Genomic DNA, 22,840 nt, shown 5'->3' with positions numbered 1-22,840 from the left:
TTCTTGTCCCTCCTGCCAAGGGAAAGGTCACCTTCACTCTGAGCTTGAGGAGGGATCAGGAGCAGGGGCTGGCTCATGCTCTGCCCAGCTGGGAGGTGTTACAATAGAAATTGCACCACAGGGGCTCAACTGGGACCCTCTTCCCAGAAGCACCTTGGCTGTCTGCCTCCCTCCTTGGATGAGAGCTGCAGGGGGATCCACAGAGAAGCTCCCCTGTGTGTGCTGGGGAAGATAGAGGTGGGCACCCCATGCCCCAGGTGGGGCTGGTGATACACTCAGAGCTGGTACACTGCTGGAACCTCCTAGGGAAAAGCTCTTTGTGTCCTGCTGCTTGAGCATTCCCAGATGTCACAGGTGACTCTCCCCACCATCACCTCTCTCTCTAGGCTGGTGGTTTGGGGAGGAGCAGCACACAGAGCCCTGCTGTGAGGCACAAGGCTCCCAGAGCCATTGCAGAGCTGGGTGCTGCTGGAGAGGAACCTCAGTGAGCGCCTGCAGGAGACCTGGGCCACTCTGCAGCCCTGGCCAGGGAGAGGCCAGAACCACATTGAAATGTCCCCCTGGCATCATACCCAGACACAAAGCACCAGGGGCTTTATCCTGGTGTAACCCAGACCTGTGTGGCTGTCACACTGTCCCCAGTCACGTGCAGGAGGGTAACATGTGCCTGGGGGATTTGGGGTTGATTTTGGGGGGGTTTGGGAGGGATTTGGAGGAATTTGAGGGGGATTTTGGGGAGATTCGGGGGGGAGTTTGGGGGGATTCAGGGGGGTGGGGAGGTCACCCCTGGAGTGGGAGCAGGGACTTCTGCAGCTACCATTGGTGCAGGGAGTCCTGATCTCATCTCCAGCATCGCAGAGATCCCCTGTGGAAGCAGTGAAGGTTTTGGCTATGCAGAAAAATCTGCTTTTTTAACCCCTCTGCCTCTTCACTCCTCTTAGCTCCCTAAGGATTACTCTGTGTGAGTTGTAATGGTGAACAAGAATTACTTAACGCTTGAAAAGCCCTGGATCTTAATCCATTTTAAAAATGAAAAAAGGTAAGTCAGAGTTGCCCTCTCCATTCTCCAGTGGGAGAGTAAAGTACTCCAGAGTGTTGATGAGAAATGTGGGATATCACAGCCTCAGAGAGAGCCTGAGCCTCCTGCTGGAGCCCCAATCCCTCTGCACACCTGCCTTTGCCTCCCCTGGGAGGAATCCTGGCAGGAAATGGGGGACTGGCAGGAAAAAAGTGCTTCAGCCCCCTGTGCCCCTGTCCCTGCCAGCCGGGGTGCAGATGATGCCGTTTTTCTCCCAGCACAATCCCGTCGTTATTCAGCTTGGCAGCACAAGGTGGAGTGAGTGAGTGAGGGAGGAGGGAGGGAAGGCGATACCGAGCGTGCGAGGTTGGCATTTTTAAATCTATCCAACATTTCTCCGCGTTGCCGATTGCAAACTGCCGCCCGCGGCCCCTGCTCCAGCATCCCGCGTTGCCATGCCAACAGAGCCTGCCAGCCCCTGTGTCGTGAGGACCACTCCGCTTTCCTGGGAGCCACGGGCTCCTGGCAGAGGGATGTGCATGTGCCTGGCCCATTCTGACTCCTAGCAAGAGCATTCTTCGGTAATTGCCCCCCAGAACTTCCGATGCTGCGAGATGCTTTGCCCCTCTTCAGCGCTTTTAAGATGCCATCAGCAGTGCTTGACTTAATCAGGACATCCTGGCACGAAAAGCAGCCTCCTCCTGACCCCTGCACTTCCGCTGGGAATGGAACATAATAAAGCAAAGAGCTTTTCCAGCTCCCTCACAGCCTGGAGAGCTGTGGGTGTAAATGTGAGTGGCACCACCGGGAGACAACAGATCCGTTTGGGTGCTGGCTGACTCCAAGGACACGGAGCAGTGGATTTGCTGCCCGGTCCTGAGCTCACACCGGTGTGACAAGGTGGGGATGTGGCACAGAAAGCAGGAACACATCAAGCAGCAGCTGCCTGAGCCTGGGGAAACAGGAATTCCCTTGGATCAGCAGCGCCCTGTGCTGTGTGGATGGCTCAGAGCGTGAGGGGAGCTTGGGCTGATCTCCAGGGCTCTCTTGCCACCAGTGTTTCTGTGATGGATGTCTGGGCATCACTGACCTGTTGGTTCAGTTTTCCTTGCAGAGCTGGGCTGTCCTTGCTGGAAGAATTATGTTGGTGGTCTGAGGACAGCTTCACCTGCAGGAGCTGGAATGGTGGCCTGGGAGGCAGGCTCAGAAGCTCTTCCTTCTGCTGGGGGGGTGCTGGCTGTTCCAGATGAGTAATGAGATGGTTGGCTCCCACAATTAAGGGCTGAACATTAGGTGTGTATTAAGAGAAGTTTTGTAGATGTGTAATTTTGTTACTGCAATGTGTCCTCCCCTTGCATTGCTATCATGGGACGGCCTTGGTCATTGGGGCATTTGGGGAGGGTTGGCTTGTTACTGTGGCAATACCTGACCTCCAATCAAGGTGTCAGAAAGTGATCTCCACCCCTGGATGGTAAGGAAGGAGTCGACTGACAAGACTTTAAGAGGAGCTAAAGTATAAAAAGCAGAGCATCCATTTTGAAGATGAGCACATGGCTGGTAGACCATGGGGCTCCCAGCGCTGTAGTTTTTCCTTATTTAGTCCTTTTGTTGTATTTTTTGTTAAAGTTTAATAAACCTTTAAAATTTCAAAAAGTGAACAGTTGCTTACCATGTGGCTAAGGCACCTTAGGTGCAGGCTCCTTGGGGACAGGGGCATCCAGCTCTGTCTTTGCCCCTGGCCTTCATGGTTTTATCTACAAAGTGCTTTGTCCTCTCCAACCATGGAGGAAAAGCCTCCCCTGCTCTGGGGAACAGAGACTGGAGCAAGGGAGCAGCAGAAATACAGGTCAGCTCACTTCAGTGAGTGTGCTGTGTCCTCCTTTAGAGGACCCAAGAAGATGTGAAGCCCTGAATTGAGCTTGTGCTTTGGGGTTTTTAGCCTTGGCAGTTCACTTCCCTTGGGACCCTGGGGAGGGCAGCAGGGGCATTTGCTTTTATCCAGTTAAAGGAACAAGCAAAAATTATATCTGCAAGCCCGCTGTGAGCAGCTGCTGGCTGTGGAAAACCATGAGCAGCCAAACGTGTAACTGAGATTGTGGTTAAAAAAACCTGCCTGTGTTTAACCCAGCCCCTGCTCATCTCCAGCCTTTTGGGTTGCAGGTGAGGGCCAGAAACACCAAAGCAGGCAAAGGAAGAGCTGGTTCTTCCACGAACTGGGAGTTTAGCGTTTGCTGGGTGCCAGCCCAGAGCTCCCAGCTCCCCCCTGCAAGCCCTACCTGCACATCCCACAGCAAAGCTGAGCTCTGTGGCCATTCCTGCTCTCCACCCCTGCCTTTCCCTCCTGCAGGAGGTTTGCAGGGAGCAGCTTTGCAGGATGCTTTACACTTCTCTTTCCAGTTGCTTTGTTCTCTCACCTCCCTGCTGTTTCCTTGGAAAAGTTAATTTCCCCTATGGACTTTCTTTAGATGGAAACATTCCCCCTCAGTGCAGTTGGTGAGCACAGAAAACAACAATTTCCAGTCTGAATGGAAATAATTAGAAGCACCTTTTGGTGAGGAAGAAACGGGCATGAACTAATAAATCTTGCACCTCTATATCCATGCCTGGGGTCAATCTGTGTGTGATTTCTTACATTTTCTCTTCCTTCCTTCCTTCCTTCCTTCCTTCCTTCCTTCCTTCCTTCCTTCCTTCCTTCCTTCCTTCCTTCCTTCCTTCCTTCCTTCCTTCCTTCCTTCCTTCCTTCCTTCCTTCCTTCCTTCCTTCCTTCCTTCCTTCCTTCCTTCCTTCCTTCCTTCCTTCCTTCCTTCCTTCCTTCCTTCCTTCCTTCCTTCCTTCCTTCCTTCCTTCCTTCCTTCCTTCCTTCCTTCCTTCCTTCCTTCCTTCCTTCCTTCCTTCCTTCCTTCCTTCCTTCCTTCCTTCCTTCCTTCCTTCCTTCCTTCCTTCCTTCCTTCCTTCCTTCCTTCCTTCCTTCCTTCCTTCCTTCCTTCCTTCCTTCCTTCCTTCCTTCCTTCCTTCCTTCCTTCCTTCCTTCCTTCCTTCCTTCCTTCCTTCCTTCCTTCCTTCCTTCCTTCCTTCCTTCCTTCCTTCCTTCCTTCCTTCCTTCCTTCCTTCCTTCCTTCCTCTCTTTGTTTCCCTCTCTTTCTGTCTCCAAACAGCTAAAGGTGAAGGAAATGAACATTAGATGTGGCCTGGATTTATGGGAACAGCTTCCCAAAATCTCCTGTTCCAGCTCCAACTCACTCCCTACCACCTTCTGCAGCAGCTGGCACCAGCAAAAAGCAAATGTAACATGTTACTGAAGTGTTGTGTCTCTTTGTGCACTCACCTTAGGCTGGTGCTAGCTGCAGCAGGAGGTGTTGGGTGGTGGAAAATCAGATGTTACAGCTATTGCTTCAGTTATAGATAGCTCTGCCTGGGAAAAGGCAGTGGAGTGAGAGGGGAGGGCTGGGAGAGGATTCACAGGGTGCTGGGAAGGATGAAAGTTTGACAAGAAAGTCTCACAGATATGTGTGCCTAGCAGAAAGATTCTTGAATGTAGAATCTGAAGAAGGAATAGAGATGGAAACAAGTTTTGATATAGAAGAAAAGAATTGCTGAGCCAGTCTCACTGGATAACCAAGGAGCAAAGGGTGTGTTAGTTAGAAGGGGTTTTTATGGCTTAGAGCAAAGGATAAACCCACCCCAAACAAGAAGATATTTTTACCAAGCAGAAAGAGAGCACAGGCAAACAAGGCAGCAAAGCTGCAGGTAGAAAAAGGTCTCAGAATTTTCCACTGCAAGAAAACTGAAAAACAACTTCTAGCTTAAACTGTAATGCACTAACTTTGAGTGATTGGAGAACAGTAACATGAATATGGTAATTACAGTAGTTATGATAGGCTATAGATAATAGTTAAGGTACAGATTGGTTCTACTGTATGATGCTCACCAAAGAAAAGTATAAAATGCCTTGTAACCTAAACCAAAGGGTCTCCAGGCCTGCCTGCAGCTGGAGCTGGCAGCTGTGGGCACAGCTCTGTCACCCACAACCCTGGATGCTGTAACCTCTCAGATACAATAAACTGCATTTTCAAGAGCTGCCTGGAGTCCCACATCCCTCATTCAGGCTCTTACTACAGGGAACACACTGTAACCCTCTTCTCAACAGATTTTGTACTATTACTCCTAAAAAAAAAATTAAAAGGTGCTTTTCCTTGTGAAGCTGAGGCAAGGACAGCCGTGGTCAGCAGTGCAGCTGGCACAGTCAGTGTGCCCAGTGCCCATCCTGGGCTCCAGCTGCTCCCCCTGCAAGCAGCTCCCAGGAATGCTGCCTCCCCTGCTGCTCCCAGGTGCTCTGCTGAGCCTGAATTTTTGAAGAGAGAGCAAGAGGATTAATTTTCTCAGGAAACACGGCACAAAGTGAAGATGTTCTGCGGAGAGAGGATGATTTTTTTTTTCCCCCTCCATACTCATGATAGAAAATTGTAATAGGCTTTGTTCTGATGAGTGTTGCAGTACTTATCAGGGTAAATTTAGTATTGCCTCCTATTATAAATTACAAGAAAGGTACAGCTAAAACCAAAACTTTATCCTGACATTTCAGAAGCAGCTGTACTTAGATAAAATATTTTTGCTCGTCTTTTGAAATTGGGATCAATTAACTGCTGGGTTTGGAATTTCCTGCCAGGTCAAAGTCCTGTTACAGCACTGTTTATACTCAGACTGGGTAGAAAACCACCAAAATGGAAAGTACTGAGGTAAAAGTTTTAATTATTAAGAGTCTAGAGCTGAGAACAGGGAAATCACAGCCCATCAACAACCCTCCCTCACCATGTGAGTGTGAGCAAAAGACCTTGTTTTATGTGTCCCAGAGGAAACGTGGATGAATTCCTCCTCCTGAGAACACTGTGTGATGGTGTGGGCAGGCTAAAACAGCAAAAGGAGAAGCCAGAAGGTGGCCAAAGGGATGGGGATGTCAGTTTTTGCAATGTGCTCTGTGCAGGGGCACTGTTGGTGTCAGGGGAGTGGTGTGGGGGGCTGAGCTCAGCCTCCATCCTGACCCAGGAATGAAAATGGGCTGAAATGAGCAGGGAGAACTGGGCCAACCTCACCTGTGGGACAAAGCAGCACTTCAATACATTTCTTGGGAGTGTCTGACAGGGGTCCCCTCTGCTCTGGATGCAAATGCAAGGACAGATGTACAGGGAGAGCTGTGGTTTTGAGAGGGATTTTGAAGAATAAAAGCATTTGGTATGGGTGGAAACCACTTGCTTTTCTTGTTATTCCTTTCCTTTCCTTTCCTTTCCTTTCCTTTCCTTTCCTTTCCTTTCCTTTCCTTTCCTTTCCTTTCCTTTCCTTTCCTTTCCTTTCCTTTCCTTTCCTTTCCTTTCCTTTCCTTTCCTTTCCTTTCCTTTCCTTTCCTTTCCCTTTCCCTTTCCCTTTCCCTTTCCCTTTCCCTTTCCCTTTCCCTTTCCCTTTCCCTTTCCCTTTCCCTTTCCCTTTCCCTTTCCCTTTCCCTCCCTTTCTCTCTCTTTTCTCTCTCCCTCTTTCCTTCTCTCTTTCTCTCTCTCTCCAAACAGTTACATGTGGAGGAAATTAAGATAGACTCACAATTAAACTCTGTGCTGAGCCCTCAGTGCCCTCAGAACAGTTTAAATGGCAGTGGAGCCCTGGTGGGGATTTCTCTGAGGGCTGTGCCACTGCCAGTGTCACCTGGTGTGGATGATCACTGCTCAGAGCAGCTCCCTCAGCCCAAACCAGTGTAACCAGCTTCAAAACTTGTCTGAGGCTGTGAGGGCAGCAGCACTCTGGATGTCCCTCAGAGGTGAAGAATCACTACAGGTGCTCAAAGGAAAACTGCATTTTGCTGCAGCTCTTCTGCCAAAGCTGGGACAGCCCTGAGCAGACAGCAGCTGTCCCTGGGAGGTGACAGCCAGGAGCCTTTGCAGCTCCTTGAATGCCCAGATATCTTCTCTGGGCTCCCCTTTCCCCTGACTTCTCTCTTTCTCCCTACCCTCAGTTAGACTATGTCCCTCTTGGTTCTTGGCAGGTTTTTATGACCGTGTTTTCAGTCTGAGTGCCTCTCCCCTTCCCTCTGCTCCCCGTGGCTGGAGCTGCTGCTCCCCAGCCTGAGCAGACCTGCCCTGTGCTCCATCACTCTCAGCCTGTTGCCAGGCAACCCAGCATCACATGGATTTCACTCCCAAGCTCCCAAACAAACTGCAGTACAGGGGATTTTTCTCCTGCTCGTCCAGAGAGGGACCTCACCTGTCTCCCTGGCAGCTCTGAGGGGTCTCCAGCGGTCACTGCTGGCTGCTGGCTTTGCTTTTTCCTCACTTTGCCTCCCCATCTGCCACTTTGGCACCTGGGAGGGCACACACTGAGTTCTGCTGGAAGGTTTGTTGGTTTGTGGGGGTCCCTCCAGGCACAGCCCCACTTGGAGTGGTGGCAAACCCTGCCATGATCCTTGTCTCCCTCAGGGAATTGTTGAACAGCTCTCCCACCCTCAGACTGCCCAGGGCTGTTGAATTACTCAGGAGCTTTGTTTTCACAACTCCAAAGGCTGAAATGGCTCCAGAAGTTGAGGCAGCACCCCAGGTTGCTTGCTGTCAGTGGCTGATGGACTGTCAGACCTGCCTCGGGGGCAGGACACACATCTCACTGTCTCCCAACCCATAATGTACAAATCGTGTTTGGTGACAGCCATATAACACTCCTGAGAGCTACTTTTGGCACAATTATCACCCTTTTCAGGTCATAAAAGTCACTCAGCACTCAGCCACCTGATCAGAGCTGTCAGCCAAAGCCTCCTGCAGGCACTGCAGGGGTGAAGCACCACGGAAAAACACACAAGGGTTAGTCCCACATTAAATGCTGAGCCAGAGAGGAGCACACATCCTGTTCCCAGGGGAAATGTGCTGCAAGTGCCCTGTCCCAGGCAGGAGGAGTGCTGGAGGAAGGAAGCACACCTCTCCCAAAGCAGGATGTGCCTTCAGAAAGCACATTTTGCATGTGTCCTCCTCCATTTCCACACTAACAGCTGCACCCAGGAGTGTCCAGTTGCCATCACAGAGAGTGTCCAGTTCTTGCATCACAGGAAGACTGTCCAGCTTCCATCACAGAGTGTCTATCTTCCATCACAGAGAGAGTGTCCAGTTTTTCCATCACAGAAAGAGTGTCCAGTTCTTCCATCACAGAGAGTGTCCAGTTCTTCCATCACAGTGTCCAGCTTCCATCACAGAAAGAGTGTCCAGCTTCCATCACAGAGAGTGTCCAGTTCTTCCATCACAGAGTGTCCAATTCTTCCATCACAGAGAGAGTGTCCAGCTTCCATCACAGATTGTCCAGCTTCCATCACAGAAAGAGTAACCAGTTCTTCCATCACAGAAAGTGTGTCCAGCTTCCATCACAGAGTATCCAGTTCTTCCATCACAGTGCCCAGTTTTTCCATCACAGAGAGAGTGTCCAGCTCTTCCATCACAGGAAGAAGCCTGCTAGCTGGCTTAGGTGTCTGAGAGAGACCAAATTTGGCAAGTCAGAAACTTCCCAGCTGGGAATGGGGCACTACCAGTGGAGACCAGAGCATGGTTAAGGGGTCCTGATCTGCTCCAGGGAAGGAGCTGAGCAGAGCAGCTCCCTGGCATGGTGTGACTCTGGAAAGGTGCAGACTGACAGCTCTGGGGATCCTCTTGCACCTTTTGTTGGAAACTTTCAGGCTCCATTAGCTCTCTGAAATGCCTGTGCAGCAATGCACACGGCATGGGGCATAAACAAGAAGATTTAAAGATCTCTGTGTGGTCACAGAGCCATAATCTCATCACAGTAGAGGTCATGGGGAACAGGAGAGCTGCTTGAGGCCTGGAGGAGAGCCAAGTCACTCCAGTGCTCAGAAAGGGCACGAAGGAGGGCCCAGGGAGCTGCAGGCCAGCCAGCCCCAGCTCCATCCCTGGAAAGGTTAAGGAACAGCTCACTCTGAATGTCATCTCCACACATGGGGAGGAGGAGGTTACCAGGAGCAGTCAGCATGGGTTCAGCAAGGGGAACTCATGCTCAAGCAGTCTGACAGGCTTTGGGAATGGGATGGCTGCCTGATAGGTGGGGGAGAGCAGTGGTTCCTGTCTGCCCTGGCTCCAGCAGAGCCCTTGGCACTGTCCCATAACCTCCTCACAGGGAGGGTGGGAGGCTGACAGGCTGAGGTTGGACAGTGGGTTGAGAACTGGCTGGGTGGCAGAGCTCAGGGGGTTCTGATGGTGGCCCAGGGTCCAGCTGGAGGCCTGTGACTGGTGCTGCTGCCCAGGGGACACTACTGGGCCCAGTCCTGTTCAAATTAATCCAGCCATGGCCTGGAGGAAGCGGCATTGCCTGGGGAGGACACAGCACGAGCTTTGTCACGGGATAAACACAGGGGAGGACTCTAGGAGAGCTGGGCCTGACCCCCTGAGGCTGAGTGGAGAGCAGTGTCCCCAGGGAGCCTCTCCTGTCACCTCTGCTGTGTCCCCTCAGCGCAGGTGCTGGATGCTGCAGGGCTTTAGGCCCAGGCAGGTGGCACCTGCTCTGGGAACACTTTGTCCCTGAAGGGGGACAGGGACCAGCAGCTGGGCTCCTCTGCTCCCCTTCCTCCTGGGTGCTGAGCCCTAGAACAGGAGAGCTGCGGGGCCAGAGGGAGAAAAAGGAGATGAAACCATCCACACCTCCGTGTGGTGGTCAGCAGAGGAATTTTCTGCTCAGATCCATGTCATCCATTCTGCTGCTGCTTCCAGATGTTTTTGTAGTGGCTCCATGACTCAGACCAGGAGCTTTGACTCAGAAGGGGACTCCTCTGCTGGCACAGGTGGGCAGGAGCATCCCTAGGAGTGAGAAGGGGGACACCCTCTGAAATAGGAAGGCCCAATGGGGACATGGGCCCAGCCCTCAGAACAGATTCCATCACTAACAATAATGACCAGGGAGGCATTTTTGGGCACTTCCTAACTCTCTGCAGGGGCTGAGGGGCCTTTTCCTTGCCTTGTGCCCTTCACTGCCAGTCCCAACAGGATCAGAAATTCCAGTGCTCCTCCTGAGCACCCTCATGGAAATGCAAAGAGGAAATCAGCCAGGGCTAGACATGAGGAATTTGTGAATCAGAGGATGCAGAGTCACTAAAAGAGGAGCCACATCTGCCCAAGCAGCTGTCACCAAGTCAGCCCCACCAGTCCAAGGGGGCTGTGACTTGTGGGCTTTCCTTGCCAGCACCTGAGGGTGTGTAGATGGCACTGGGGGAGATGATGGAGCCTTTGTCCTGTAGGATAGCTTGAGGGAAATATTTCCTGCAGGAACCTGGAACTGGAATTGCAAAGGCTCTTTGGCTTGGTCCTGGATGCAGCTCCAGAGACAGAGGTTGTGTTCTGGACAGGGTGGGAAAACTCCCTTTTGCCTCTGCTTGTCTCTATTTCCACCTCATGAGGTGCACTTCACTTACTTTCAGGTTGTTTTCTACCTTCTGCACAGAAATGCAACTGTAAGACTGTATTTTCTCCTTTTCTGCAGGACTTCCATTCAATTTCTGGTTTTATAAAAATTCTTTTGCTTTCTCAGCTCTTGTCCTTATTCTGCTTTAGAAGAACAACCATCTTCTTCTGGGAGTTGTTGGCTGGACAGAAGAGCTGGCTGGGAGAGGGGATGAGGGAGATTTTCCACCTTGATGGCAAGCCCTTGGGAAAAGCAGTGCTTGGGGCTTGGAGCTGGCAGTGGCCACTGGAGGAGAGGAATTAAAATGAGTGATTTGATAGTGGAGGACAGGAAATGGCCACAAATATGATGCAGGGTGGTTACAGCCACAGCTGGCATCCCCAGCAGCCTCTCACAGACATTGGCAGGGTCAGGATGTGACCTTCAGAAAAACCCATCACTGGGCCCTCCCTGGAGAGCAGGCAGCCCCCAGCAGGGCAGGGAGACACAGAGTTTGGGGCTCTTGGAGGGACCCATCTTCTGGAGGGCAAGGAACAAACCCCTCAGTGAGCATGGGCACATCTGCATCATCTCCTCTCCTTCATGAAAGCCAGCAGAGATGGGCACTAACTCCAGAGCACTCCTTTATCCCAGAACATGGCTCCAGGTAGGGTGTTCAGGAGCACCCAGCAGCTCCTCTGGATGCAGTCCCTGCCAAGCAGGGCTTTCCAAAGTTTCCTCTTGTGGCTGAGTGGTCAGATAATTCATGGGACACGGTTTCTGCTCCCGACTGGGAGAACTTGCAAGCACAAATGTCACCATTTGTGAACAGAATTTTTCCTCTTCATGTGTGCCTCTGACATTTGCTTTTCACGTACCTTTCCTGCCAGTAACTTGCAATCACGGCTGGTGGGAGGGAGCAGAGCAAAGGGGGCAGAGCAGGAAGGGACCGGGAAGGGCTTAATGGGGCCTCTGGTGCCTGGGGGCAAATGCTTCTCATCTCCCCAAGAGCTCCTCCCTGGTGCCCAGCAGCTTAAATCAGAATAAATGCTTCAGAAAGTCACTGCTGTCAGGAGCTCTGTGTGCTGGCAGCAGCAGAGCAGGTAAATGCTGTACCTGTACAGCAGCCAGCACCTGATGGCACCAGGCAGCTCATCCTGGGCACGTGGGGACAGCCTGCAGGGCCAGATCTGCTGGGCTGGCTCCTCTTCTTCAGCAGAGGTGTGGAGAAACCCTATAGCTTTGGCCATGGACCCCTCAGGCACAGGAATTAGAGAGCCACAAGCTCCTGGGGGTGGTGACAAAGCAAGAGTTGCTTGTGACACCGGGAGTGTGGGAGCCCAGGGGCACCCTGAGGGCACAGTGCAGGGCCAGCACTGGGAGCCCAGGCACACAGGCTTGCTCTGGGCTGCCACACAGTGAAATGTCACCAGCTGGGTGTCCTGGGGGGTCCCTGCACCCTGGACTCACTGTGGAAGCCACAGGGAATGGCCTGCAGTGAAAGCCATGGGCAGCACAGCCCTGACTCCACAGGGACAGGCACATTCACTGGCAGGTGACAAGTGCCACTTGCTTTGGCCTTTGGGAAGGCAGTGGAGACCACTGCTCTGAACTTAATTTGCTAAGTCTGGCCAAGCTGGGGTGGTCTGGGCAGTGAACCAAGCAGAGAACCTTTTGCACCAGCCTCAGCAGTAAGGGAGAAGATCTTCTCCCCTCCCATTCTAGCCCAGCCTCACTGTAGATGTTAAACCTTCCCCCAGCCTTGCTTTTCCCCACAAGCCCCACAGGTTCAGTGTCCCCACTGACACCAGGTCAGCTCAGCACAGCACTCAGCTGTTCCCTGGTTTGGTGGCTCTGCATGGCCACAGCCCAGGCTGGCCTGCCAGGGAGAAGCTCCTCAGAAAGGTCACACCCCACCAGGCTTTTTGGGAGAAGGAGATTGGAAGCACAGGATCTGTGGCATGCCTCTGCTGAGGAAACCATGTAGAGCCAAGCCAAGCATGAGAGAAAGGAGCTTTAGGAACCCTAGAGAAAAGGATGCTCCCAGATTCACAGAATTCACAGAATCCCCAGGTTGGAAGAGGCCTGAAAGATTATCAAATCCACCCCAGCCCCAACACCTCAATCAAACCGTGGCACCCAGTGCCACATCCAGGCTTTGTTAAACACACCCAGGGATGGGGACTCCACCACCTCCCCAGGCAGCCATTCCAGAACTTTATCACCCTTTCTGTAAAAGCCTTTTCCTAATATCCAACCTGTATTCCCCTGGTGCAGCTCGAGGCTGTGTGCTCTGGTTGTGTCAGTGCTGCTGGAGAAAGAGCCCAGCCCCAGCTGAGCACAGGCACCTTTCAGGAGCTGTGCAGAGTGATGGGGGCACCCCTGAGTCTCCTTTTCTCCAGGCTGAGCACCCCCAGCTCCCTCAGGGGTTCCTCTCAGGGTTTGTGTTCCCAGCCCCTCTCCAGCCTCGTTGTCCCCTCTGGACGTGCTCAGTGTCCCAAGGTCCTTCCCAAGCTGAGGGGCCAGAGCTGGGCACAGCACTCAGGGTGTGCCCTCACAGTGCCAGGGACAGGGGCAGGATGAGCTCCCTGCTCCTGCTGGCCAGATCTCCCTGCAGGGAAGGGCAGGGCAGAGCAGCTGCCCAGTGGCCACTGGACATTGCCCTGTGCCCTTTGAGGCATTTTGGAGCTGGTCCTGTCCAGCTGCAGTGACACATCTGCTCTGCCCCTTGTCCCAGAGGGCTTTGGAGACCATCTACACACAGGTGCCAACCAGGACATACCTGTTCAGAAGGGCTGCTCTGAGCTGCCAGGCAGGTGCAGAGGAGATCCTGTCCAGGCTGGTGAGAGCTCAGATGTTTCCTCCTTGAGCCATGGCTTCTGCTCTGCATTCAAAGTGCTGCTGGATCTCTTCTTTTTCCTAGGGAAAAAAAAAAAATCCTTCATGTTAGTACATTACTGCATGTCTGATGGAGAGTTCCTTCATTATATTATTTTTTAAGACAAAGATCAGAGGCTGGTGCACAGGAGGCTGTGGTGATTTCAATGGCTGTTACCATTCCAACAAAGCCCCAGCACCAGAAGCTGATCCCCAGCAGCATTTCTGGAAGTTCAGGCTCCCTTTTCCCACAAACTCCATTGTATGCATAACAGCATCCTTCAGGGAGAGCTGAGCATCCCTCCTGAGCTAGGCTTCCCCAGCCTGGGGGAGTCTCCAGCCCCAAGAGAGCCTCCAGATCTCCCCCAGTGCCCCTGGAGGAGGCCACCAGGCCACTGGGCTCTGTGGCATGGAGACATTCTGAGTAAATCACCTTATTTTCCATTTCTGTGGCTGCAGGAGGAAGCTCAGCCTGTGCTAGTGACAGTGTTTCAGGCAGCCACAGCACCCATCAGCGCTCACAGCTGAGCCATTCTTGTCCAGGCACAGCCCCCCTCTTGCCAAAATGCCATCACCTTTCCCATCATCTTCTCTGCACCCACCTCCCCGGGCAAAAAACCCAAAAATCCACCTCAGCAAAAATGCTCATCCATCCCCTCTGCAAGCCAGCAGGGGTTAATGCTGTCAGCCATGACGTCAGGATCCCAATTTGTCCAGAGAGTCCCCCTCCCCAACCACAAACTCCCTCTCTCCTCCCCTCCTCTTGTGACTTTGCAATGAGCAGCAAAACTCCACAGGAGCTGCGGCAACAGCACTAGGGAGACATCCAGCCCTCCCTGCAGACAGGGATTTATCTATTTTCTACACATGAATATATGTATTTTTTTTATTCACCGGGCTTCATTTGCTGTTCCTTTTTTATTTTTTTTTTCTTTTTAGCCTTTTCACAAAAGCCCCAAACCTCCCAAGTGACGAGCCTGAGATTTCCCTAAAATAAAATAACTGCACAGTGGGGCTGGGTGGCTTCCCCTTCCCCCCTCAGAAAATAAAGAGGAAAGGGGGAGCAAATAGGTAAAATCCAGAATAAAATCATATTGCTCGAAAACTCACACGTCCTCCCTCTCTCCCTCTCTCTCTCTCTCACACACACACACACACACACACACACACACGCTCTTTCTCCTCCTCCTCCTCTCTGAAGGTGGGTAGCAGGAGCCATGCAACATCTGCAGAACCGGATGGCAAAAGAGCAGGAGGAAAAATAATCCAAGTGGAGTGGTCAGGGGACACTGAGTTGGGTTTTTTTCTTTTTCCTTTTTTTTTTTAATTTTTTTTTCCTTCTTCTGCCGCGTACCTGTGAGATTCGATTTCACATTTTGCTGAGCCCATTTTGGGGCATTTTATTTTTCTTTCTCTTGGGATTTTCTCCATTGCCAGAGGATGTCTCTTGTTGAGAGGATGCTGAAAGGAAGAAGAAACGAATTCTTTGACTGGCACTGAAGGAGCGGGGGGGTATTTTTCCCCCTCATTTTTTAATTTTTTGTCATTATTCTTTTTCTCTAGGAAATCATTAACTGGGGGGGGGGTTGGTTTCTTTTTTCCCTCCCCCCCTTTTTTTGGAGGGGGATTTCAGAAGATCCATCTTTCTTTCCCCTCCCCTCCAAAGATTTTTTTTTTCATCCTTCGTCTTTGTGGAAATGTGGACATTTCAGGCAGACAGATTGAGTGGAATTGTCTCTGCTTTAGCAGCTCTTTGTCTCGCCTGCTGTGCGCAAAGGTAAGGATTGCGATCCCAGGCTGCGGGGACAGGGGGGCTGGCACAGGGCTTGTTTGTCTCGGTCGGGCTTTTCTCCATCGAGCTGGATGTGGGGAAGAGGAGGGGGTTCTTTCCCCAAATCGCTTCCCCTGCCGTCTGCTATTGTTATTCCCCAGCCCGTGCCGTTCCTGGGGGAGGAGGGATGCTCGTACAGGAGATGCGGAGCAGACCCTGCGGACGGAGCCCACCTCGCAGAGCGTGTGTGCGCGTCCCCCTGCCCAGCCCGGGGGAAAATGGCCAAACGAGGGGGTTTGCTGGGGAACATGGTGCCCGCAGGAGCCGCCGGAGCCCCGCAGCTGCGCCAGGCGCCCGGCGAGGCTGCCTTGGCCACTCACACGCAGCCACGCTCGCATCCGTGCGAGCTGCGCCGTGCCACAGCCCCGGCTCTGCGGAGCTCCGGGGGCGATGCCCACGGCCGTGCGGGATTGATGGCATGCAACACCTCCTCTGTGGGTGCCATCCATCCGGATCCGGCCCTGCGTGTGCGCAGCCAGCCGTGCCCGCCCGCGTGTCACTCACACCTACGGCACGGCTTCACCTGCCCTGCGTGGCACCGGGCAGAGCTGGCACCGCTCCGCCGCCCGCTCCGGCTGCAGCTGTTCCCGGGCTGTGCCCGGAGCACTCGCAGCGCTCCGGAGGTGCGGGAGCCCATCCAGCCTGGCCGAGGTGTGCGGAGCGCACCTGTTTGCTCGCTCATCCGCTGCTTTCACGCACGGGGGTAGCGCTGCCTGCTGCTGCTGCTCACCCTCCTTCCCTCCCTCCTTCCCTGCCTCCCTCCCTCCCTCCGCACACCTGCGGGCAGGTGCGTTTGTCCCTGCGCGCTGCCGTGGGGAGCTCTGGCATCTCCCTGCTCAGCCGGGAGATGCTCCCGGCGCACACACGCAGCCCTTAGGGGGCTGTGGGTGCCCACATTCGGGTTCCCGTGGTTATAAACACGCACACAGTCTTTGCAGAGCTGTGGGTGCCCACATTTGTGTTCCCATGGTTATAAACACGCACACGCACACACACACACAGGTCCTTGCAGGGCTGTGTGTGCCCAGATTTGTTCTCCCATGGTTATAAACACACACAGGTCCTTGTAGAACTGTGGGGGCCCGCATTTGTGTTCCCATGGCTATAAACACGCACAGGTCTTTGCAGGGCTGTGGGTGCCCAGATTTGTGCTCCCATCTCTATAAACACACGCAGGTCCTTGTGGGGCTGTGGGGGCCCACATTTGAAATCCTATCATTATAAACACACACAGGTTCTTGTGGGGCTGTGGTGCCCAGATTTGTGTTCCTGTGGTTATAAACATGCACAGGTCCTTGCAGGGCTGTGGGTGCCCAGATTTTTGTTCCCATGGTTATAAACACACACATACACAGGTCCTTTTGGGGCTGTGGGTGCCCAGATTTGTGTTCCTGTCATTATAAACATGCACACACAGACACACACACACACACACACACACAGAGGTCCTTGCAGGGTTTTGGGTGTCCAGATTTGTGCTCCCATCACTATAAACACGCACAGGTCCTTGCTGGGCTGTGTTCCCATAGCTATAAACACACACAGGTCCTTGTAGGGCTGTGGGTGCCCACATTTGTGCTGCCATCATTATAAACACACATGGGTCCTTGCAGGGCTGTGGGTGCCCAGATTTGTGCTCCTGTGGTTATAAACACACGCAGGTCCTTGCAGGGCTGTCAGTGCCCACATCTGTGCTCCCATGGCTATAAACACACACAGGTCCTTGCAGGGCTGTGCTCCCATGGCCATAAACACGCACGGGCGCAGGCGCGTGCCCACCTTGCCCACACCATTCATGCGTGGTCCTGCTGTGTGGGGACACACACACACACAGGCAGCTCGGGAGGCACTGGCCAAGTAAATGTGTGACATTCAGAGCCCACAGCAAGCCCCTTTGCTCAGATGTGTGTCCCTGCATGTGTGTTTGTCTGTCCAGTACTGATTTTTACCCATAGCCTGCATGTGTGTCTGTGCACGGCTCAGAGACAAAACACTCTCCATGTGCACGAGCCTCCAGCTACTCCCACACACCCCAGGCAGCAGCACGGGGTGCTGGTATGGAGAGGCTGGGCTGCAAGGGTATGTGGCTGTGCAGAGCACATGGCCACTGACACAGAATCAGGGGCACAGCACTCTGGAATTCAGATCACAGGCTGGCTGTGCGTGCTCCCCGAGCGGATGCAGACCCACATTCGCCAGGAATAGCACTGGCATGCAGCTGCTCGCCCACAGCTGGGCAAATGCACGACTTGCCTCCTCAGTGGGAGGGATGTGGCTTTTTGGATCACAGGGAGCACTGGGAGGCAAAAGACCTTGTCCTTAATCATGATGGTTTATCCCCTCACTAGGCCACCTTGTAGCTGTGAGGAGGAAAGAGTCCTCACAGCCCTCTTCCCACTCTGCCCCTTTCTGCAGGGCCCCTGACACATTGTTTCCTGTCTCTACCTCAATTTCCTTTCTTATATTAATGAGGAAAACACTGATTCCTGAGTTTATGCACTGTAGGAAGCCAGACAGAGGTGTCCAAATCCCTTGAGAAATGCACAGTGTCCATATTGTGGATATGGGAGTCTGTGTACCTAGGACTGGCTGTCTAGAGATGAACAAGTGCTGTTGCACGCTCTCAGTGCTCAGTGACAGGACTGTGTTTTGCATGCTGCAAAACCTCACACACCTGCAGAGAAATCCACAGGTGCAAGTGGACCTTTCAAGCCTGGGCACGGTGTTGTGAAAGTGCCCACCTGTGCACACCTCTCTGGCCTTTTTACAGTGATTAAAGCCCAGCAAGGAAGAGCTGTACCCCTCTCAGGAGCACACTCAGGAGGGGAGCTCAGACCCCTTCCCCTGCCAGCACAAGGGCTCGCTGGTTGTGCATGTACCAGAGCCGGGGGCTGCCTCACATTTGCACATCCCTGTCCTGCTGAGAAATTCCTGCACATCCAGAGAGCCCTGAGAGCTGCCCAGGCTCCCAGGTGGTCCCATGTGCCTCCACCTACAGCCCTAGGGAGAGTCTGGACCACCAGACCCACAAATGCCTGCTTCTGTGCTCCCCATAAATCGTGTCCACAGGCCAGTGTCTCATCAGACCCCAGCAGAGCAGGGTCTGCCCCCCCTTCACCCCCAGGCACCCCAGGCCCTGGCTGGAATGTGGTCACACACATGCACACACCTCTGAGCCTGTTCTGCAGCCTCACCCAGTGCTGCCCTGTGTCTGTGTGTCTGTGTGCACAGGCAGGGAGTCCCTGCCCGCTCCGTGCAGCCAGGGGAGCACGCCTGTCTGTCTGTCTGTCTGTGTGTGCAGACACAGGGACATGCCAGCGGCAGCCCCTGGCACGGGGCTGGCAGGCAGAGGCAGTGCAGCTTTCCAGGTTGACTGGGATGGATGTGGGAGGCGGTGTTGACAGGGAGACATGCTGTTGTGGTGGGTGACTGCAAAGAGCAGCAGTTGTCACCGGCAGGGTCTCTATTCTCATGCAAAGCAGGGGACGAGGGTGGCACAGAGGCTGGGGATTCAGGCACAAAACCTGATACACTCCGCAGCACTCAATAGGTCCGGTATTTTTAGCATCCCCTGCTTTCTGGTTTTCCCACCTTCAGTTTAGGTTTGGCCCTTGGGCTGATTTCAGAAGGAGCTCCTTGCTTGCTGGATGGGCGTTAGGGAGGACATCTGCCCCCTCTGTGTGCAGGTTACAGGGCTGGGAGGGAAAGGATTGCTGCTGTGGCACACAGAGGGGAAGATGGACTCTCCTTCCCTGGCTCTGCCTCTTGATCTGTGTTGCTAAGAAGTCACAGTGATGCTGAGTGACAGAAACTGAATTTTTACACGGCAAAGATCAGCCGTATATCGAGGCCGTAGGAGAAAAAGGAGCCTTGTTTTCTTCAATATCTTCCTTGCTTGCTTCAATAACCCGAAGAAAGCCCAGGGTGCAGTGGGAAGTCACACTGGGGTGTGCGACAGGGCAGGGTGCCTGCTGGGGCCACCCGTGTGGTGGGGACCTTGGGACGTGCCAAGTCCGTGCTGGGTGATGAAAGACCTGGAGCAAGAGCCCAGCTGGGCTGAGGAAGGGGACTGAGACCTGCAAGGGAGGGCTGCAGCTTTCTGGGGCACAGAAAGGACAATTTCTGCCTCTGTGTCTGTGCACCCCTCTGTGGGCAGGGGCAGGGAAGCTCCCCAGGTGTGTGGGTCGGTGGCCAGGGTGCTCATTGAGGGGTGCCAAACTCCTGGGGTGCCTACACCAGAGGGACACCACGAACAGAGCTTGAGGTGCCCTGGAGTCAGGGTGAGCTGCAGAAGAGGAGCCAAAACGCTCCTGAGAGTTCTGAGCCCCTCCCAGGATGGCTCAGGGGCTCTGTGGGGCTCGTGGGCAGGCAGAGGGCTGGGAGCTGTGCCAAGGACAGAAGACACGAGTGAGAGGGAACACAGAAAGGCTCTGCTGGTGGCTGAGGTGTTCTGGTGCCCTGGGGTGTGAAGGATGCTGAGGGAGCTGGCCTGGACCCCTGGTGCCACACGGGATGACGAGAACTCTCTTCTTTTGTCTTTCAGCCCCTCCACTGGAAATATTTCTGTGGTGAAAGAGATTGTGGACAAACTGCTCAAGGGCTATGACGTCCGCCTCAGGCCTGACTTCGGAGGTGAGGCAGGGGCAGGGGACAGGGGACAGGGGACAGGGGACAAGGGCTGTGTCTGTTCAGCCACACACACCACGGGCAGTGCTCCCCTCAGACATCTCCAGCCCCAGCGCTCACATCCTTATGGCCTTCTCCCTCACATCCTTATGGCCATCTCCCTCACGTCCTTACAGCCTTCTCCCTCACATCCTTATGGCCTTCTCCCTCACGTCCTTACAGCCTTCTCCCTCACATACTTATGGCCATCTCCCTCACATCCTTATGGCCATCTCCCTCACGTCCTTACAGCCTTCTCCCTCATGTCCTTACAGCCTTCTCCCTCATGTCCTTAGGGCCTTCTCCCTCATGTCCTTACAGACATCTCCCTCACATCCTTACAGCCTTCTCCCTCATGTCCTTACAGACATCTCCCTCACGTCCTTACAGCCTTCTCCCTCACGTCCTTACAGCCATCTCCCTCATGTCCTTAGGGCCTTCTGCCTCATGTCCTTAGGGCCTTCTCCCTCACATCCTTACAGCCTTCTCTCTCATGTCCTTAGGGCCTTCTCCCTCACATCCTTACAGCCTTCTCCCTCATGTCCTTACGGCCTTCTCCCTCACGTCCTTACAGATATCTCCCTCATGTCCTTACAGCCTTCTGCCTCATGTCCTTACAGCCTTCTCCCTCACATTTCTGTCACCCCTCCTGCTTTCCCTTCTCCTCTCGCTGGCTGCTCTCCTTCCAGCATCCCCCATCTCTGCAGGCAGCTGCTCTGTCCATGGTGTGACGTTTCTGGGGATATTTTGACACAACAGAGACTCTCAGCTCTTCCTCTGCTCCAAGCTTTCCTCCATCATGGACAACAAGTCATCCCTCCTCCATTTCTGCGCCCAATGCCAGATATTTTGGCTCTTTTCCCTGCAGAGGGTCAAGGTGATTGCTGGTGGGGCTCTTGGTTGGCCTGCAAAGCTGCTCCATCAGCAACAGTGAGGCATAAAATATTCCCTGGGGTCAAAGATCTTCAATTCCTCCCTTGGGTGCTGTGAGCAAGCAGGAGAACTGCAAGGGCCTGGTGGAGATGAAATATGGAGAATCTTTGGGCACTGTCATGTTCCCAGGTCCAGTTGAGGTCCATTTCTTGGAGAGGAGCAGGCACTGGAAAAACACAGGGAGGGGGATTTGGGGCCTTCTGGACTCAGCCTGGCAAGCTTGGCTGGTTTAAGTCTTTTCTGGGCAATGCTATTTCCTCCTGATGAGGAGATGTGAGGGGCTGGGGGATGCTCAGCCCATGGGATGACAGCTACACTCAGGTGTCCCTCTCCGTGGGACTGATGGGAAACAGGCTCATGCCTGTGCTCTCAGGGAGAAGAGAGGCCAGGGACAATTATTTAGAGGCTCAAGGGAGCAGTTTTCTCCCAACAGGGCTGACCCATAGTTCCTAGAAGCTGGGAGTGAAGGAATAACCTCACTGGTCTCAGCAGGGTTTGAAGGCACCCCAATTTGCTGTTCCCCACGACCAAACCCATCTCACATTGAAGCCTCTGGTTTCCCTGCACCTCACCCAGACCTGCCCCATGCTCTGACCACCCCATACCATTCAGCAGAGTCCCTTCCACCCCTCAAACACCATCCCCACCCCCCTCATCTCCTTGTTCTACCCCGTGGTGGAACAGGGGCTTTCAGGAGGCAGCACCAGGCACTGCTGGGCCCTGGCCTCAGGGAGGACTCTGGGTGGGGGAGATGATGCCCACCCCTCCATAGTGCTCAGGGGAGGTCACTCAGGGCAGTGGGGAGACACTCTGGGTGCAGCATCCTGCAGGCAAACAGGGCTTCCAAATCTCCCCTCTCTCCTTCGAGCATGGGGCAGGCTGGCTTTGATTTAAAGGCTCTGCCCTGCAAACACGAAATGTCCCTATTACCTGGCCAGGCCTGACCACAGAAATTGGTGCAGTCACATTTTATGAGGGGGAGAGCCGTGGAGATGACATAAAACTGGAAGAGGAGCAGGGTGCAAAGGCACGGCAGGGACTGGGATCCAGTGCAGCAGGAGCAGAGCTGGCTCTGCAGAGCCACGGAGCACAGGGAGCCCTGGCTGGGGCCAGCAGGTTTTGTTCCCTGATTGCAGCCCCCAGGGCACCCAGGACAGGGCCCAGCCCTTCCTCTGCTGACCCTACAGATCTGTGCAGTGCTGGGGCTGGGCAGCCCTGGCATTTCATTGGATTTTCCTCTGAATTCCCAAAGTGCAAGCAGCATTTCTCCTCACTCAAGCAAAGAAATAGAATTATGGCCATAACCCCCTTCCCTGTAATTGCCTCACTGTTGCCCTTCACCCTTCCTTGTCCTTCCCTTTGCTCATGAGAGCGAGGTCCTGGTGGGGAGCACCTTGGTGCTCATGGTACCTAAACTATCAGCATGCCTGGCTCCCACCCCAGGACAAACTCATCCAGGCAAAATTCCTGCAGCATTTCCAGCTGGGCTGACACAAGGGTCTGGAAGCTGGAGATTGTTGGTGTTGCAAGGCCAGGGAAAGGGGTGGAAGTTTCCTTGTACCACTGCTGTACCCAGAGCTCACCAGGTCTCTGGTGGGCTTTTGGATCAAACCCATCTCTAGGTGAAGTCCACTGGGATCATGCCAGGAGGTGTCTAAGCCTGTATGGCTCCCATCCCTCTTGTGGAGAGGCTGAAGTTCTCCCCAATGAGTTGTGTGCAGCTGGCACAGCCACAGAACCCACAGGAAAAGCATGAAGCTGTGCCAGGGGAGGTTCAGGCTGGGTATCAGGAAAAGGTTCTTTCCCCAGAGGGTGATTGGAACGTGGAGCAGGCTCCCCAGGGAAGGGTCATGTCCCCAGGGCTGCCAGAGCTCCAGGAGTGTTTGTACAGGCTCTCAGGCACAGGCAGGGGTTGTTGGGGTGTCCTGGACAGGATCGGGAGTTGGAGAGATCCTCGTGGGTGCCCTCCTGCTCTGATGTGCTGTGATTCCATGGAAAAGGCACAGTTTGGGCAAAGTCCTGTGTATGTGCAGCCCTGCTGTCCCCCAGGGCCATCTCCAGTTCCAGCATCCTGAGGACTGGACTGTTCTCCAGGACTGCCCTGTGCTCCA

At 53.8% G+C, this 22,840-nt stretch overlaps 2 protein-coding genes across 3 annotated transcripts in view; one reads left to right on the top strand and one right to left on the bottom strand.

The window, feature by feature from the left end:
* The window catches only part of LOC118698644 (gamma-aminobutyric acid receptor subunit alpha-3-like), a 115,941-nt gene extending 102,613 nt beyond the window's left edge, over positions 1-13,328 (bottom strand). Inside the window, exon 1 of the mRNA XM_054516295.1 lies at positions 13,206-13,328. Within this exon, the coding sequence (XP_054372270.1) occupies positions 13,206-13,313 (108 nt within the window). The 5' untranslated portion in view covers positions 13,314-13,328. The remainder of the gene's footprint in view (positions 1-13,205) is intronic.
* An 820-nt stretch (positions 13,329-14,148) lies between these two features.
* LOC118698796 (gamma-aminobutyric acid receptor subunit beta-4) overlaps positions 14,149-22,840 on the top strand; it is an 81,606-nt gene continuing 72,914 nt past the window's right edge. The window contains exons 1-2 of one of the 2 annotated variants that reach the window (XM_036402333.2): positions 14,149-15,077; positions 19,675-19,763. In XM_036402333.2, the coding sequence (XP_036258226.1) occupies positions 14,998-15,077; positions 19,675-19,763 (169 nt within the window). In that variant the 5' untranslated portion in view covers positions 14,149-14,997. The remainder of the gene's footprint in view (positions 15,078-19,674; positions 19,764-22,840) is intronic. The other variant, XM_036402332.2, reaches the window with a different exon arrangement.

This window comes from Molothrus ater, chromosome 14 (assembly GCF_012460135.2).
Source record: "Molothrus ater isolate BHLD 08-10-18 breed brown headed cowbird chromosome 14, BPBGC_Mater_1.1, whole genome shotgun sequence".
Taxonomy (NCBI): domain Eukaryota; kingdom Metazoa; phylum Chordata; class Aves; order Passeriformes; family Icteridae; genus Molothrus; species Molothrus ater.
The sequence above is the reverse complement of the archived record's forward strand: the minus strand, read 5'-3'. Positions and strand labels throughout refer to the sequence as shown.